Source organism: Schistocerca piceifrons, chromosome 3 (assembly GCF_021461385.2).
Source record: "Schistocerca piceifrons isolate TAMUIC-IGC-003096 chromosome 3, iqSchPice1.1, whole genome shotgun sequence".
Taxonomy (NCBI): Eukaryota; Metazoa; Arthropoda; class Insecta; order Orthoptera; family Acrididae; genus Schistocerca; species Schistocerca piceifrons.
The window spans coordinates 213172163-213188069 of record NC_060140.1 but is presented as its reverse complement, the minus strand read 5'-3'; the positions used below and the strand labels follow the sequence as shown (position 1 = coordinate 213188069).

The 15907-nt window shown below is 40.3% G+C and overlaps 1 protein-coding gene across 1 annotated transcript in view; it reads right to left on the bottom strand.

Annotated features, from left to right (window-relative positions):
- Window positions 1–15907, bottom strand: part of LOC124788521 — a 130006-nt gene that overhangs the window by 89060 nt on the left and 25039 nt on the right. Inside the window, exon 4 of the mRNA XM_047255791.1 lies at window positions 2424–3105. Coding sequence (XP_047111747.1) covers window positions 2424–3105 — 682 coding nt within the window. The remainder of the gene's footprint in view (window positions 1–2423; window positions 3106–15907) is intronic.

The following is a 15907-nucleotide window of genomic DNA, read 5'->3' as shown; positions in this document are numbered from 1 at the left end:
CCAGGAATCACCATAAGAGTCCACAACATTGAGGGGCTACCCATAAAGGTAAATATCCGGAAGGGGATAGACTGTATGGCAGCAAAAGAAATGCTTAACACATGTCTTGGCAGCTGAAAATAGAAGCCAAGAATGATAGCTCAAGATTGCGCTCAGTGTTACGCTTCCTGCAGTCTGCATTCAGCAACACCCGTCACAGATGAACAGAAGTAAAGCGAAAATCAGCACCATACAAAGAGGATGAAATCACAGGCCCCACAGCCACCACCAGACCATTGATAGCCATTAAAAAGAGAGGGACGCTCAAAACAAAACCTGCAGCACCCCAGTCTCTGGCAGATAGGTGGTGCTAAGTGAGACATAATATGGAAGAAAGTCCCAGGCTGTGGTGCCACGAGATGGTATCATAAGATTTATGCAGATCAAAGAAGATTGCAACAAGGTGTTGACATTGGGTGAAAGTTGTTCAAATAACAGACTCCAGGTGGACTATCTTATCTGCAGTAGGGCAGATTGTATGCCACCTTTGGCCAACTGCTATGACTGTCGAATCTGACAACGAAAGTAAAATTGTGATAATTATGAGAAACGATGATTAACAGCAGCTAACCATGAGAATAGCTTATAACAAAAGAGTCCTAAATCTACACCACGCTGCAAAGCAAACAGTGGGAGCGACCACTTATGATACACGGACATCATCTGAAGATCGCAATCTCCCTGTAATGGATCCATCACAATAAAAACACTAACAACCTTAATAATTTCCTTTCTATCATCAAACATCTCTATCATCTGCAGAGATAGTTGGCATATATACTTTTATGGCTGTGTTGGGTCTTAGCTTTGTGTGTATCTTGGCTACAACATATGTTTGCTATACTGTAGCTTACACATATTCCTATTTTCTTATTCATTATTAGACCCATTTCTACATTACCCCTCTCTGACTGTGTTGATAACCCTGCACTGACCTGGCCAGAAGGCCTGATCCTCCTGCCACCACACTTCACTTATTCTCACTAAATCTACCTTCACCCTACCAATTCCCTTTTTAAATTCTCTAATCCACCTGCCACATTAAGGGATCTAACATTCCACAGTGGAGTCAGTAAAGTATCAGTCTTGTTTTTCATGGTCAATCTGGTGTTTTAACATAAATCAACAGGGCCTGAAACTGTGAATGGCTGAAACCAAGGGAAGACTACAGCTGATATTTTTTCCAAGGACATGCAGCTCTACTGCATGGTTTGATGATGGCATCCTCTATGGTAAAATATTGTGGAGGTAAAATAGTCCCCTAGTCAAATGTCCAGGCAGGGACTGCTCAGGTGGTTGTCCTCACTAAACAGTATTACAGTGCCAAGAGTATATAAAATGAACCTATTATCTCTGGGTAAAATTCAGAATATGGTTAGGAATTTTAAGAAATAAAACAAGTAAAAACTCAAGGAGGGGATCATCAAAACCTCAAAAAAGCTTCTTTCAAGCCATCTGGCACATCAGAGCCCAGGACCGTTTCTTTGTGAAACGTAAACCTTATACCACCCATGCACCACCAGAACAACACAAATATCCCAACAGAATACACTACCACTGCACTGCCCGAATGAATGCCGGGAAAACAGAACATAATTTTGTTGATTTCTGTTTATAAGAGTTGCATGTTACTGTAGTTATGAGATTTTGCTCAGGGAGACTGAACTGCGAACATGACTTGCCTTAAGCCTCAATGATTACACGTAATGGAGAACTGCCACAACTACAAATATCTTGTTCTTTAATTATTAATATTTATAAAAATGGAACGAGTAAAGGTAACCACTGACACACAGTTTACACACACAAACACACATGCAAAGATGCATAATTAAATGCTCCATTCATACTGTCAGCAAAAAGTATTATATTGGAAACAGAGCAATTATACACACTGATAATTATTATGAAGATATTTTTCTTTAGCAGAAGAGATGAATTTGAGCCAGTCAGGCAATCGAAAATCGTCTTTCATAGCAGTGAAATACAAAAGTAATGAATTGGTTCAAGGATGATGATGTCATGAAACTTTGGGACCAGAAAACAAACAATGATACAGTGTTCAAGTGAGTGTTACAGTGTAGAAAATAAAAACCTAACATATTTGGAGCAATACGTTGGTAAGAATTCACTTTTGGAAAAGTTTTTTACCCTGCAAGAATCAAACAGATATCCAATACATACCAGGAAGCCCCTATAATGGTAGTTTTATTCAACAAGTTATGAAAAATTCATCACTGAAATTATAAAAGTACAAATAAGCTGTACGAACATACATAATCAGACATTAACAGCAAAATAATCTATGGACTAAATAACAATCCGTATTAATAAAATACTTTCATAATTCACACAATGGCAAGAGTTTTGCAGTGAAGACTTACCTCCCATATGTCCTTCATATTAAAGTCATCAGGAATGTCCATTTCTCTGATGGCTTGTCCAACAAGGGGTCCAAACTGAGTAAATGGCTGGATATGGGTCAATGCTACAACACTTAGTCCATGTTCAGCATTACACATTTTCAGAGTCAAACTGACAGGTAATGATGCTTCGGCATAACTCTGATGACCAGACCGTCCTTCGAGTATAGTCGGTTTACGTTCCTCTCCATCACAAGGGTTACTCACTATTACAGCACTAGTTCTTTCACTCTGCTCACGATGGTCAAACCATTGCTTGTATATTACAGAATCACTCACAATTGTTTGTGGACTGCGAAGAGGACAAGCTTCTAACAAATGACGTGAATTGCAATCACCACACATCTTAATCCTGATTGCAACACGTTGAATGTGAGGCTGCTGTTGCGCCTGATGCTGCTCTTGCTGTAGCTGCTGTGGCTGTTCCTCTTGTTGCGAATGTGGCGGTGTGGCAATTGGAGGGTCAATTTCCACATTTTTGAGAACATCATCTGATGTACAGGGCCATGAGACATTTTCCTCTTTTACACAAAGTTCCCTATTTCCATTTGCAAGACTACACTGACTATCTGCCTCAACCTCAATCATGTTGTTCTCATGAGGAAAGCCATCTTCTGGTGCTTTCCGAACATCGTGATGCTTCCTGTGAAGAAACAGGAAAAATAGTAAAGCGATTAGTCACAGGACACTACTCACAAATGTCAACAGATATACTAAAATCAGAAAAGTGAGAAAAATGAACTACAGAATTTTAACTGCATGTTATAAAAGTTATGTTCTCCTCTAATTATAAAATGAAGAGAGGTACGGAAACATATACTAAATTGTTGTCAACAGTGAGATACATTTTCCCTTGCCGAATTTACAACACAGCTAATTCAGAGGCATCAATAATTTTTAATCACGATGTGAAGTCTATGCATTGTTCTCTGTTGTTGAGACATATGCAAACAAAACAACAACAGAAAAACACTAAAGAGTTTCACGATGTACAGATGACCATACAAAAGTACTCCGTCTGTAACATTTACCCCATTAAATGCAAATACAAAGGTGCTCAGTAACACCATCTGCTGTAAAGAAAGATACATTAATTTAAAATTTTGCTACTAAAGGAAACATTTGCAGTCAAACTTATTTGGGACACTAGTTTGTTCCGAACGAAGAGCCGAGTTGATGAACTGCTCGAGTTGCCAGGAATTGAACGTAATTATGGAAAGTAACAATTGGATACTGTAGTGGTCACAGGCACATAACAGCACTAAGAGGAGGAAAGGGGGGGGGGGGGGGGTTTATGATGCACTTAACACTGCATTTTCATTTTCAGTGTGCTCTCTTCAAATACAAAAATTCACAATAAGTTGTTTCATATCAGATGTCAACATTAACAGAGTAGTTATATATCAAAATCACATATAGCCATACAGCCAAAATTAAATCTCCATCTTCTACCTCCACTGTACATCCAGATTCATCTAAACAAGCATTCAACAGCTAACATAAATCAAATATAAAGAACTGCAGTCAGCAGTCCAGTAAGAGGAACAACAAATTAGTCAGCCACTCATTGAGAACTATTCAGAAAGCTTATGTATATAAGGTGCACTCAGTGCGTCTCCCTTTGCCTTACACGTAAGGTGGCACCACGTAACTGCAGGTATGGGGGTGCCATCTATAGGTAGAGAGACTGACGCATGTGCACTGTTTGGTGTTGCATAGCACTAGTGTGGTTTCACGCAAAAGAGAAGGTGGGCACACAAGTTATCGTCCACTACCGAATATGCAGGCGAGTAAGCAGGAACAATGAGGAGTGATTCGATTTTTGGTGGTGGAGGGAGTTAGAGGCCGTGAAATGTATCAACAGATGAAGGCTGTGTACGGTGAGTACAGTCCGAGTCGTTCAAGTGTTGTGGAATGGCACAAACAATACCTTGAGGTGACCGAGTCACTGGAAGACTACGATCATCCTGGACAGGATCATTGTGTCATCACACCGGAAATGGTGATGGAAGTGAACGTTTTAGTCTTGGACAACCACAGAATCACCGTGGACGAGATCCATCAGTTACTGGGTATAAGCGAGGGTGCCACCCAACCCATAATGCATCAACACTTGAACTTTCGAAAAATCTGTGTGCATTGGGTTTCCCACCAACAGATGGCTGAACAGCAAAATATTCAAATAGCACTGTCTTTGAGTCATCTGAAACATTATCATGAGGAGGAATACAGTTTCTGTCGCATATTATCACAGATAACGAGCATGGTGTCACCATTTTGAACGGGAAAGCAAGTGTAAGAGCAAGCAGTGGAAACATGCGACTTCACCACCTCCAAAAAAAATCCAAGGACATGCACACTAGTTCTGGTAAGGTCATAATGTCCTTTTTTGACCACAAGGGCCCACTGCTTGTCAAGTTCCTGGAATAGGGAACACCATCAATGCCCAGCATTATCAAGCCACTTTATAGAACCTTAGACGAGCCATCAAGTTGAAACACCAAAGCATGTTGTCCAATGGTGTTATCCTGCTACAGGATAACACCCACCCACACACAGGCAATGCAGTGAAGACAACATTGCAGCAGTTTCGGTGGGAAACTGTTGGAACATCCAACGTACAATCCCGACCTTTCACCATGTGACTTTCATGTGTTTGGACCTCTAAAACAAGCTATTCGCAGACATCGATTCGCAACGGTTGACGAAGTGTATGACTGGGTCCAGGCTTGGATCTGACAGCAGCCGACTAGCTTCTTCAAGGATCGAATCGACTGGCTAGTGTCACAATGGGATAAATGGCCAACAGCTTTGGCGACTCTTTTTGAGTATGTGTACTGTGGGTATAACTACATTTTTGAGTTAATAAAATCATTATCAATACTTTACACTAGTGACTGGGTTTCATTTGAATGCCCCTTATATAAAGAGTGAGTCATTAAGGACTTTACAACTTTGGAATGATATAGATACTTATAGAGGTAAATTGCAGATCGGTAGGTGAGTTATTTTGTAGCCATCAGCCTCAAGTCTCACATAATGTGTCAATTGTCATTTTGGTTCGATGCGGCTACCATTTGTGATGCAAAACCATCCCACTGGTAATCAATTTCTTCCCACATTCGTTACAGTGAATCAGGCAATGGCAGCATAGGTTCAGTTTTTCAATTCTGCTAAATGGTTTGGTAGGGGAGGAACATACACATGGTTTTTAATGAAACCCCAGAGAAATAAATCCAGTGGTGTCTAGTCTGGGCAGCAAGGTGGCCTTGCGACTGGCCCTTCATGGCCAATGCACATACTTGGGAAGCAGTTATGAAGGAAACCTTGAGGAAATCAGGTGGTGCAGCATATTGCTGGTAGTAAACCATTCCATCACTGTCATGTTAATTTATCTGTGGAATTAAAAAGTTTTCATGAAACTAAAACACACAGTGTGCACATTCCACATGAGTGAAAGTAGCCATTTAAATGTGTGCTACACTGGTGCTGCTGGTGGCGAAATGGGGTACTGATCCACTATGCGAATCAAATTTGAGATTGTCTGCTACAAAATGACACATCTACTGAGTCTGTAAGTTATCTCAATCAATTTGCATATCATTCCAAAGTTGTAAAGTCCTTTTAGTTACAATCTGAATAAAAGTAACCTGTCTAAGCAAAGGAATAAGTACCTTCAGAAAGTACAGACAAAACAAAACATTGTGAAAAATTGAACGACACTAGTGCACATCCGGTTACTGTGGCGGGCACAACACAATTCTGCTATAATGAAAAAGGTAACACAGCTCTGGCAGCAAGAAAGAAAGGAAGATTAGGGTTACCAAATCCAGAAGCAATTTTCAAATGCTGCTTGTAGCACGAGATTAGAGCCAAATAAACACATGAAGTGTTACAAGTGATAACTGGAATCCTAAAATGTTGGCAGGAGCAAATGAAGTGCTGGTGTTATCATAATAATGACAGCCCCAAAGACTGGAAGGCCCCTGGCATACAAAGCAAACTTATCATTTAGTGCAGGAGTGTTTCCAGAAAGGCTGAAAATCTCAAAAGTAAAGCCATTTATTTAAAAATGGAGACAAGTATAAGACAGAAAACTTATCAGCCAGTATTAGAAAAATTGATGAAGCAAAGAATCAACAAATATCTAAATGATCATAAACTGCTAAACACAAATCAATATAGCTTCCCGGCAGGTAAAATTTACTGAAACAGCAGTAATGTACTGCACTGAACAAATAATGAAAAACCTAGAAAAAGACAATGCTGTAACAAGAGTAAATTTAGATTTCTCCAAAGCATCTGATAATATCAATCATAGAATTATTTTTAAAAAAAGTTAGATGTGTTAGGTATTCATGGGACAGGGAAAATTTGGTTCGAATCATGCCTACAAAACAGAACACTGATTTCAACTTACTAAAAAGAGTCAGATGCAAAAAAAGTGAAAACAGGAACACCACAAGGCAGTAGTCTAGGTCCCATAACGTTTCTGGTCTATATAAGTTTGACATCCATACCACTACCATACTATTCACATATGAAACTAGAGTGATAAGTGCCCCAAAGCAACTGCTACAAACTACTACTAATCAAGTCCTAATGAATGTTCACTCTTGATTCATGCAAACAGGTTGACATTATATGCAGTTTGGGAAAATAAGCCCAAACGTAATTCTTGATCTGGTGTTGGGTGACAAAGCTACAGACAGACTGACATCTACAAAATTGTTGGGTATTCATATTGATGGAAACAAATTTTAATGATCATGTAACAAAACTTTCACAGAAATTTAATTCTGCCCATTTTGCTCTTAGAATTATTGAAAATGTTTGTATCTCAGAGGATGCTAGGATGGCATATTTTGCCTGTTTTCAGTCTCTTGCAACATACGGAATACAACTTTGGGGTGTCACCACTTGCCACCTAAAACAATTTTTTATTATTATTTTTTGTGACAGAAGAGGGTATCCAAATAGTAACACACAGCCATCCACAGACACACTGCAAACCCACATTCGAAAAGCTTAAAATACTAACAATATTTTGTATGGTGCATGTGTGTTTCACCTTGTAGATTTTCAAACGAATGCCAACTTCCATAACTACAATACTCAAAACACAACAACACTCCATACACAGCAAACAAAAAGAACAAACACTCAAAAGCACATTCGCCATATTGGCACAAAACTTTACAACAGACTGCCAGTCAAATTCAGGACGTTAGAAGTCAGAAATAAAATTAAAGCAGAATTTAAATTTCTACTCAAACAATGTTTTTACTCAAATGACACTGTAGGCCAATAAATATTTTCTGACCATGTTTGTATTAAGGTAAAACTGAAAATACTGTCTTTCGCCTTGAAACTCTTTATTATATTTGCATACCTAATGGATAGCTGGATATAAAGGGGATGACAAAACAGACTCTGCAATTACAATACCATAAACATATGTGTCTATATAGTTTTACTACTATGTATAGTATGGTCTTGTATTATTCTGTATTACTATTAACTGTATGACCTTGTACTTTTGGTACTTCTTTATTTACATATTTGTATGTTCCACTTCCTTGAAATGGTTTCTCATAAATTTACATGTACTTTTGGACAACATCTATACAATATTTATTGCCTGCAGATGGATAAAGAAAACAAACCAACATGTGATTACTGCTCTACGCAGCACACTGGCAGGCAAGGTGACAGGCATGTGTTGCATTAACAGCTGTTTCTGTAGTAAGATGAGCCCATGAGTGTGATGGACAACTAACTTGCTAGTTTTGTTCTCTCTCTCTCTCTCTCTCTCTCTCTCTCTCTCTCTCTCTCTCTCTCTCACCCCCTCAGGTCGTAGCAAGCCACCTCTTAAATTATGTCCATTGAGCATACTACTTTCTGGTCCTTCCCAAACTGTCGTGTCAGAAAGCATCATCACAAAATCAGAGAACTTTATTAAGCCTGACAAAAAATTGACTCTAATTCAAACTTTATGCAGACAGTTTCACTACCTCTTTGAATTACATAGATGTAGGCAGAGCACAACTCCATTACAGTTTAATATTCTGCAACATCAAACAAGTGTTTCCTTTTTTGTCACTATTACAGTTATGTTCTGCTAAGCACTGGTGGTGAATAGAGTTTATGTTGGAAATACTCACAATTTGCCCAATTTCAGGCTTTTATAAATTAGTAAGGGTGGATTCTCAATTCTACTTTTTTTTTTTTTTAATTTGTGATTGTCTTTTTAATTACTTTTTTGTTTTCAGAATTGGCTCAAATGGTTCACATGGCTCTGAGCACTATGGGACTTATCTTTCTATTACACATTTTAGAGGTTTATATATGTAGTCTGCAGCGCGTGGTCGTACGGTAGCGTTCTCGCTTCCCGCGCCCGGGTTCGATTCCCGGTGGGGTCAGGGATTTTCTCAACCTCGTGATGACTGGGTGTTGTGTGATGTCCTTAGGTTAGTTAGGTTACTTAGTTCTAAGTTATAGGGGACTGATGACCATAGATGTTAAGTCCCATAGTGCTCAGAGCCATTTGAACCATTTTTTTTATTATACATGTAACATAATATGGATTTATTAAAATTAACAGAACATGGTTGGTATATACAATTTTCTTTGCTGACTGGTTCTATTCGACTTTTTCAGTATTTATGGGATCTGAAGGCATCAATTTTCTAGAGTGTAATCCTCAAGTGGCTGGTTCAAATCTGGCTAAATTCCATATTTATTAACAAATGGAAACGTTAACCAACAAAAACTGAATCTGGATCTTTAAATAAAAACAACATTTCCTATTTTAAATTCTGGCCATATGAAAATAAATTAAAATTTAATAGACATGCAAATGCCTTGTCAAATGAAAAATTATCATCATTTTTATGTTTTCGATTATATGCATCAATAAGATGATTCAGTCCCTAAAAACAAATATAATTTTATTTTCTATTTGATGCTTCACTCGCCAATATCAAATGGCAGCAGTAGCAGTGGAGGGTACATGAAGTGTGTCAAAGGGTTGTGGAAAACAGTGAAGTCATTTTTGTAATGCAGAAACAGTGATTTATCTGAAATCCACAAAGGCACAATCACTGGATTTTGAGCCAAGGGCGGAAACATTTCCGAAACAGTTAAATCTTTAATGTGTTGGTGTGCCGTCATGATTAAAGTATTTTGTGCCTGGCAAAATGGCGCTATCCAAAACAGTCACTGATGCAACGGTTAACAACTGACCACGCTGATGAAACAAGAAACTATCAACAGTGCATACTCAATGACCGTTCAGCCGAACGTGGCTGTGTATGGGCCTCTGCAGCAGGCATCTGGTTCATAGGCCCAAGCTGACTGCTATTTATTGGTGATGAAGGCTGAAATTTGCATTCCAATACTGCAACTGGATGTCCACTGAATGGCGACTGGTAGCCTTTTCAGATTAATCACATTTTATGCTCTATTGGACATTTGGCCAGTGGCATGTACAGCATGAAATGTGTGAAAGCAAACATCCTGCATGTGTTACGGTCTGGGGAATGTTTTCATGACATTCTCTGGATAATCTCTTCATTCTGGAAGGCACAATGGATCTTCATAAGTATGCATCTCTCCTTGGAGACTGTACCAACCCCTACATGCAGTTTGTTTTTCCTCGGCACAATGGCATCTACCAGCAGGTCAATGCAATGTCGCACACAGCTCACGCTGTACATGCATGGATGAGTTTATTGGACTCCCTTGGCCACCAAACTCCCTGGCATTAAACCCAATCAAGGATCTGAGGGACCCAACTCGATAGGGCTGCTTACACTGTCTAACTTCAGCTGAGAAACCTTACAGAGCAGGCCATGGCTTTGGAGTTGACATGGCTCCACATCCCTGTCAGTACCTTCCAGAACCTTATTGACTTTCTTCTTGCACATCTTGCAGCACTCCACATTGTAAAAGGTGGTTATCCAGGCTTTCGACAGGTGTTCTCATTAATGTGACATGATTGTGTATAAAGCTGCTATTTTTATTATAAAATTAGGGTTCATTATTTGCTGATTAATATTTTCTTTTGTTAATAAACACAGAATTTAAAAAAAAAAAAAAAAAAAAAAAAAAAAAAAAAAGGAACTAACAGCAAGCTTTGAATTAGTGACTTTGCAATTACTACACACTGCTGTGCTACACTGTGGTCAGTTACCAGAAACTATGGTAATTCCAAAATGAGATTTCCACTCTGCGGTGGAGTGTGCGCTGATATGAAACTTCCTGGCAGATTAAAACTGTGTGCTGGACTGAGACTCCAACTTGGGATCTTTGCCTTTCGTGGGCAAGTGCTATACCATCCGAGCTACCCAAGCACACCTCGTGGCCCGTCCTCACAGCTTCAGATGGTACAGCACTTGCCCGTGAAAGGCGCAAAGGTCCCAAGTTAAAGTCTCAGTCCAGTACACAGTTTTAATCTGCCAGGAAGTTTCGTATCAGCACACACTCTGCTGCAGAATGAAAATCTCATTCGGAAAACATCTGCCAGGTTGTAGTTAAACCAAGTCTCCGCAATATCCTTTCCTTCAGAATTGCTAGTTCTGCAAGGTTCGCAGAAGAGATTCTGTGAAATATGGAAGGTTGGAGACAAGGTACTGGCAGAATTGAAGCTATGAGGACAGGTTGTGAGTCGTGCTTTGGTAGGTCAGGTGGTAGAGCACTTGCCCGTGAAAGGCAAAGGTTTGAAGTTCGAGTCTCGGTCCGGCACACATTTTTAATATGTCAGGAAGTTTCAACTATGGTATTGATGTCAAAATCTTTTATAATTGATGGAGCTTATAAATCTTTAATTTTCAAAGATGAATTTTTCAATTTTTTTTTTTTTTGAGAACTGCGTTGTACCATTTCAGGAATTCAATGTTTGGACGTGGACCTTCAAAGTACACAGAAAATTGAAGAGGTCCACACCATGGAGTCCTTTAGTAAGAGATGTCGAGAAAGCCAGCTTTTTAGTATATGGAACAGAAGCTTTATGTTTACATGGATAGTTATTGTTGCACATTGATGTGTTAACGTTAATACGAGGGCGCACTGAAAAGTGATGCCTCCAAATTTTTTATTAGAAAGCTCTGGAAGCTTTTAAAATGAAACAAACTTTATTAATATCCTACATGTATATTCTTTATGTCGACATATTTATTTCTCTATGTAGTCAAGCCAGGCAATAAACGTTTGTCCCATAAATGTAGAGCATTTGACACTGTTGATAAAAGCCACAACCTAACCTCTGCTTGCACCACTTCATCACTATCAAAGATAAGTTCTCAAATGTGTTCCTTAAGTCTTCAAAACAGATGGAAAGCAGTTGGGGGCTAAGTTGGAACTACGTGGAGGGTGATTGAGGACAATGAACCCAAGGCGTCTGACTGTTGCAGATGTCGCAGGTTTCGTACACTATGTGATCAAAAGTATCTGGACACCTGGTTAAAAATGACTTACAAGTTCGTGGCCCCCTCCATCGATAATGCTGGAATTCAATATGGTGTTGACCCACCCTTAGCCTTGATGACTGCTTCCACTCTCGCAGGCATATGTTCAATATACAGCTGGTAAGGGGTACACTCCGGTAACTGTTAGGGGTGCTACGATACTTGCAGGTTTCCAGAATAGAATTAATATTGCCTCCTTCCAAGCGTAGGGTACTGTCCATTAAACCAGATCTTATTGAAACAAGAGAGGACCTGTCCTTTCGCTTCACGGCAAAGATGATGAAGCATGGCATAATGGATCTCATCAGGTCCTGGAGCAGTGTCTCCTGCTGCAGACAAAGCTGCCTCAAGTTCCCACATGGAGAATGGAAGGTTGTAGACTGCTTCATTATGTAAGAAGAAATTGAGTTTCCTCACCTATGCAGTCCTACGGAACACCTGAAATGCAGGAACTTGTCTGGATGACATAGTAACAGTAAAGAAGTATTCAGCTAAAATCTGAGCCATGTCTTCTGGTGTGTCCACCAAGACCCCATTACTTGACAAGGCCGTAACGGGACATGTACTACTCTTACCTGATTCCCAAAATTGCGCAATGGAAGTGGACCGAGAAATGGAGGTCGTGAATTCCCTCCAATAAGCCCTCTTCCGTTCTTTTATCACTCGCCTTGCATGTGGTCTTACAGATCTGTAGTTGGGCAGTGTTTGAAGTTCCATAGAGCTGTTTGTCTGGCCCTGATTACCAATCGATAGTCGTCGTCCCACCAAGGTACGGGCCGTTGTCTGAGTTGGTTACTAGACTGGGGGCTGGATTCTGAAGCAGCCCGTTGGCTCTCACAAGTGATATGGACCATCATCTCCTGTATACAATGCTTTTGTTCAAAAATAGCCTGTAAACCGTACTGCAACCAATTTGCCCTTTGTATCATCCATCAGCGTGGTCTCCTGTTAATCACTGTCCTAGTCGGTAGATGGATCCACACTGGGAAGTGGTCACTAGAATGTAAATCTGTAGCTACTTCCCACTGAACCGAGTTTGCAATAGCCAGGGAACAAAAACAAACGTCTATGACTGAAAAAGACCCTGCAGCTATGGAAAAGTGTGTCATTCGACCCACATTCAGAAGGCATATAGTCTCAGAATGAATGAATTGCTTGATCATCTGACCCCTGAAGCAAGTGGTAGCTGAACCCCACAGCACATTGTGTATGTTGAAATCCCCCACAAGGAGGAATGGGCGTGGAATTGCCTGGAAGAGTTCTGATAGTGTGTCTGCATCCAAAGCATCATTAGGGAGAAGGCAGAAAGAACACACTGTGATATCAAAGGGTGCGATAACTTTCACGGCAGTTGCTTGAATGGTCATGGTAAGAGGAACAGGAGAGAAGTGGCATCTGTCATCAATGAAAAGATCCACTCCACCTTTAGCCCTGTCTCCAGTAGTATCGTCCTTCCTGTATGGGTGGTAACCCCATAATGTAGATGGGTCTGTGACTTTTAAGACGCATTTCTTGTAAGCACATGCAGAACAGTTTCTCCTGGACCAAGAGCTGTAATTCTTCAAAATGTGAGCAATATCCTTCAAATTACAATGCAACACAGAAGTAATTGTGGAAGCCATTGTTTAGCAATGGTTGTTCTTTTCTTCCTCCCTTGGAGGCTGTGATTTACCAGGGAGAATGTTAGCTGGTTCCCTGCTCCCCAGTTCCTCCAATTGGAAGTCCATATCCTCAAGAGCATAGTCCGCATCAGAGAGGGAGAGAGCTCACCAATCTGAAGGTTTAACTACCACTTTCTTGGACTCTGAGTTACTTTTTGAAGGATGTTTTTCTTTACCGATGGGAGGAGGTGGTTGCCTGGGTTGCGGGAATGGCTTTGTTGGCTTCTGGTGTTAGGTAGTGGTATGTGGCTTAGGTGGTAAGCCCACTGATGATTGCTTCCAAATGGCTTCAGTTTCAAGTGGAGTGTTTTCCACACAGGTACACAAACAAGTGCATGTGCTTGTACTTGAATCTATGAGCTGAGTTTGTGTGGAGGCATCACACTTAGCAATTGGCACCTTAAGGGTTGATGCAAAAGAAGTAGCAAAAACCGGCAGTTGCATAGCTTTCAAAACCTTTTTTGCTTCATCATAAGGTACACATCTCTTGGCATTCAACTCCTGAATTTTCCTTTCCTCATTGTAGACCTCTCACTTTCTGCTCCACACTGAGTGATCCCCAGAGCAGTCCACACATTTTGGTGGAAGTGTACAAGAATTGCCTGCTTTGTGAGCTGAGCATCCACAATTGCCACACATTGCCCTTCCATTACAAACCATAGTGGTATGGCCAAATCTTTGACATTTGCAGCATCGCATTGGGTTAGCAACAAATGGACGAACCTTATGACAGATATAGCTTGCAAGGATATGTTCCGGTAATTCCAGAGTACTAAACATTAGAATAAATATTGACCATTTTTTCCAATTTGCCACTGACTCTGCTCACATAGTTCTGCACTTTTGTGATGACCATATTTTTCCACTCTTCATGTAACCATACGGGATCCACTTCCATTAGATCAGAGCAGGTAACTACACCCTTACTAAAGTTAAGGGTGTTAGCAAACTCAGACTTGACTGGGTAGTCATCTAAGACCTTACATCCCAGGAGCGTAGATGGTTGGGCTGAATTAGCAGTTTCAACTAGAAGTGTTCCATTACAAAGTCATTTGACACATTTTAGAGACCCAACAATATCTTCCAATGCCTTGTGAATATAGAAAAGGGATACCTTCTCAAAGGTTACCCCTTTTCGCTTGATTACAATGAAAGTATTATGGCACACTAATGCCCTGTTACTATGACTCTGAGACTTCTTTTTGGGAGGACTGACCAACAGAGCTCTCTTCGATTAGTGGAGATGTAGGCACTAACTGACAGTACACCTGTCCCTTGCCATCCTGTCGGGTGTAGTAGTTTGATGAGACTGTCCCACAGGTCTCCCATGAGATGCTACGGAAAACAACCGTCGACCCTGCATGCCTGAGAAAGCCTTATACAACTGGGGGGGGGGGGGGGGGGCAGCAGGTGCCCCATAGTTCATTCTCTTCATGGGTATGCTGCCGGATATAATTCGTCTTCACTACACGATATTTTGGCGTTCCATTTGGCCGCCATCTTCAGGTGTGATTGTCAAGAACACAATCACGCAGAAACTGAATAAACACCAGAAACACAGGCTACTTTATACCCAGGGTATAGGCCACTGCGCCTGCGCAAGAAGCGGAAGAGCTGCCACATGTGAACTGAAGAATTGCAGCACCACCGGCAGTTAGAAACTGGCAAAAATGATAAATTGCAAATTAAGATGTAGTGAGTCAAAAAACAGACTGCTGTTGTTTTATATCAGATAAAATAGCGTTCCATATCTTTCTCAAAGGAAAACATTTACCTCTATTAATAGTGTCACCAGATACTCTTATTTCAATGGATTTCTTGAGCACACAATCACAGTAATGAGAAGCTAGAGCAATAATTTGCATATCTCTAAATGACATGTTATGCCCTTCATGAGATTTTTAAGGTGGAGCAAACATATGTGATGCTGATGTCCCCACATCGGTCATGAAGAGTGCAAATAGTTTGTCCAGTATAAGCCTGTCCACAATGACAGGGAATTTATAAACTCCAGGCTTTATCAATCCCAAACCATCTTTAACACATCGAAACAAGGCTCTAGTCTTGGCCGAAGGTAACATCATAATTCTCAGGATTATTATTAATAGAGATAAAGGTTTTCCTTTGAGCAAGATATGGGTCCCTATTTTATCTGATATAAAACAACAATGGTCTGGTTTTCGACTCATTACATCTGAATTTGCGATTTATCACTTTTGCCAGTTTCTATCGCTGGTGGCGCTGCAATTCTTCACTTTGCAGGGGCAGCTCTTCTACTTCTTGTGCAGGTGCAGTGGCCTATACCCAGGGTATTAAT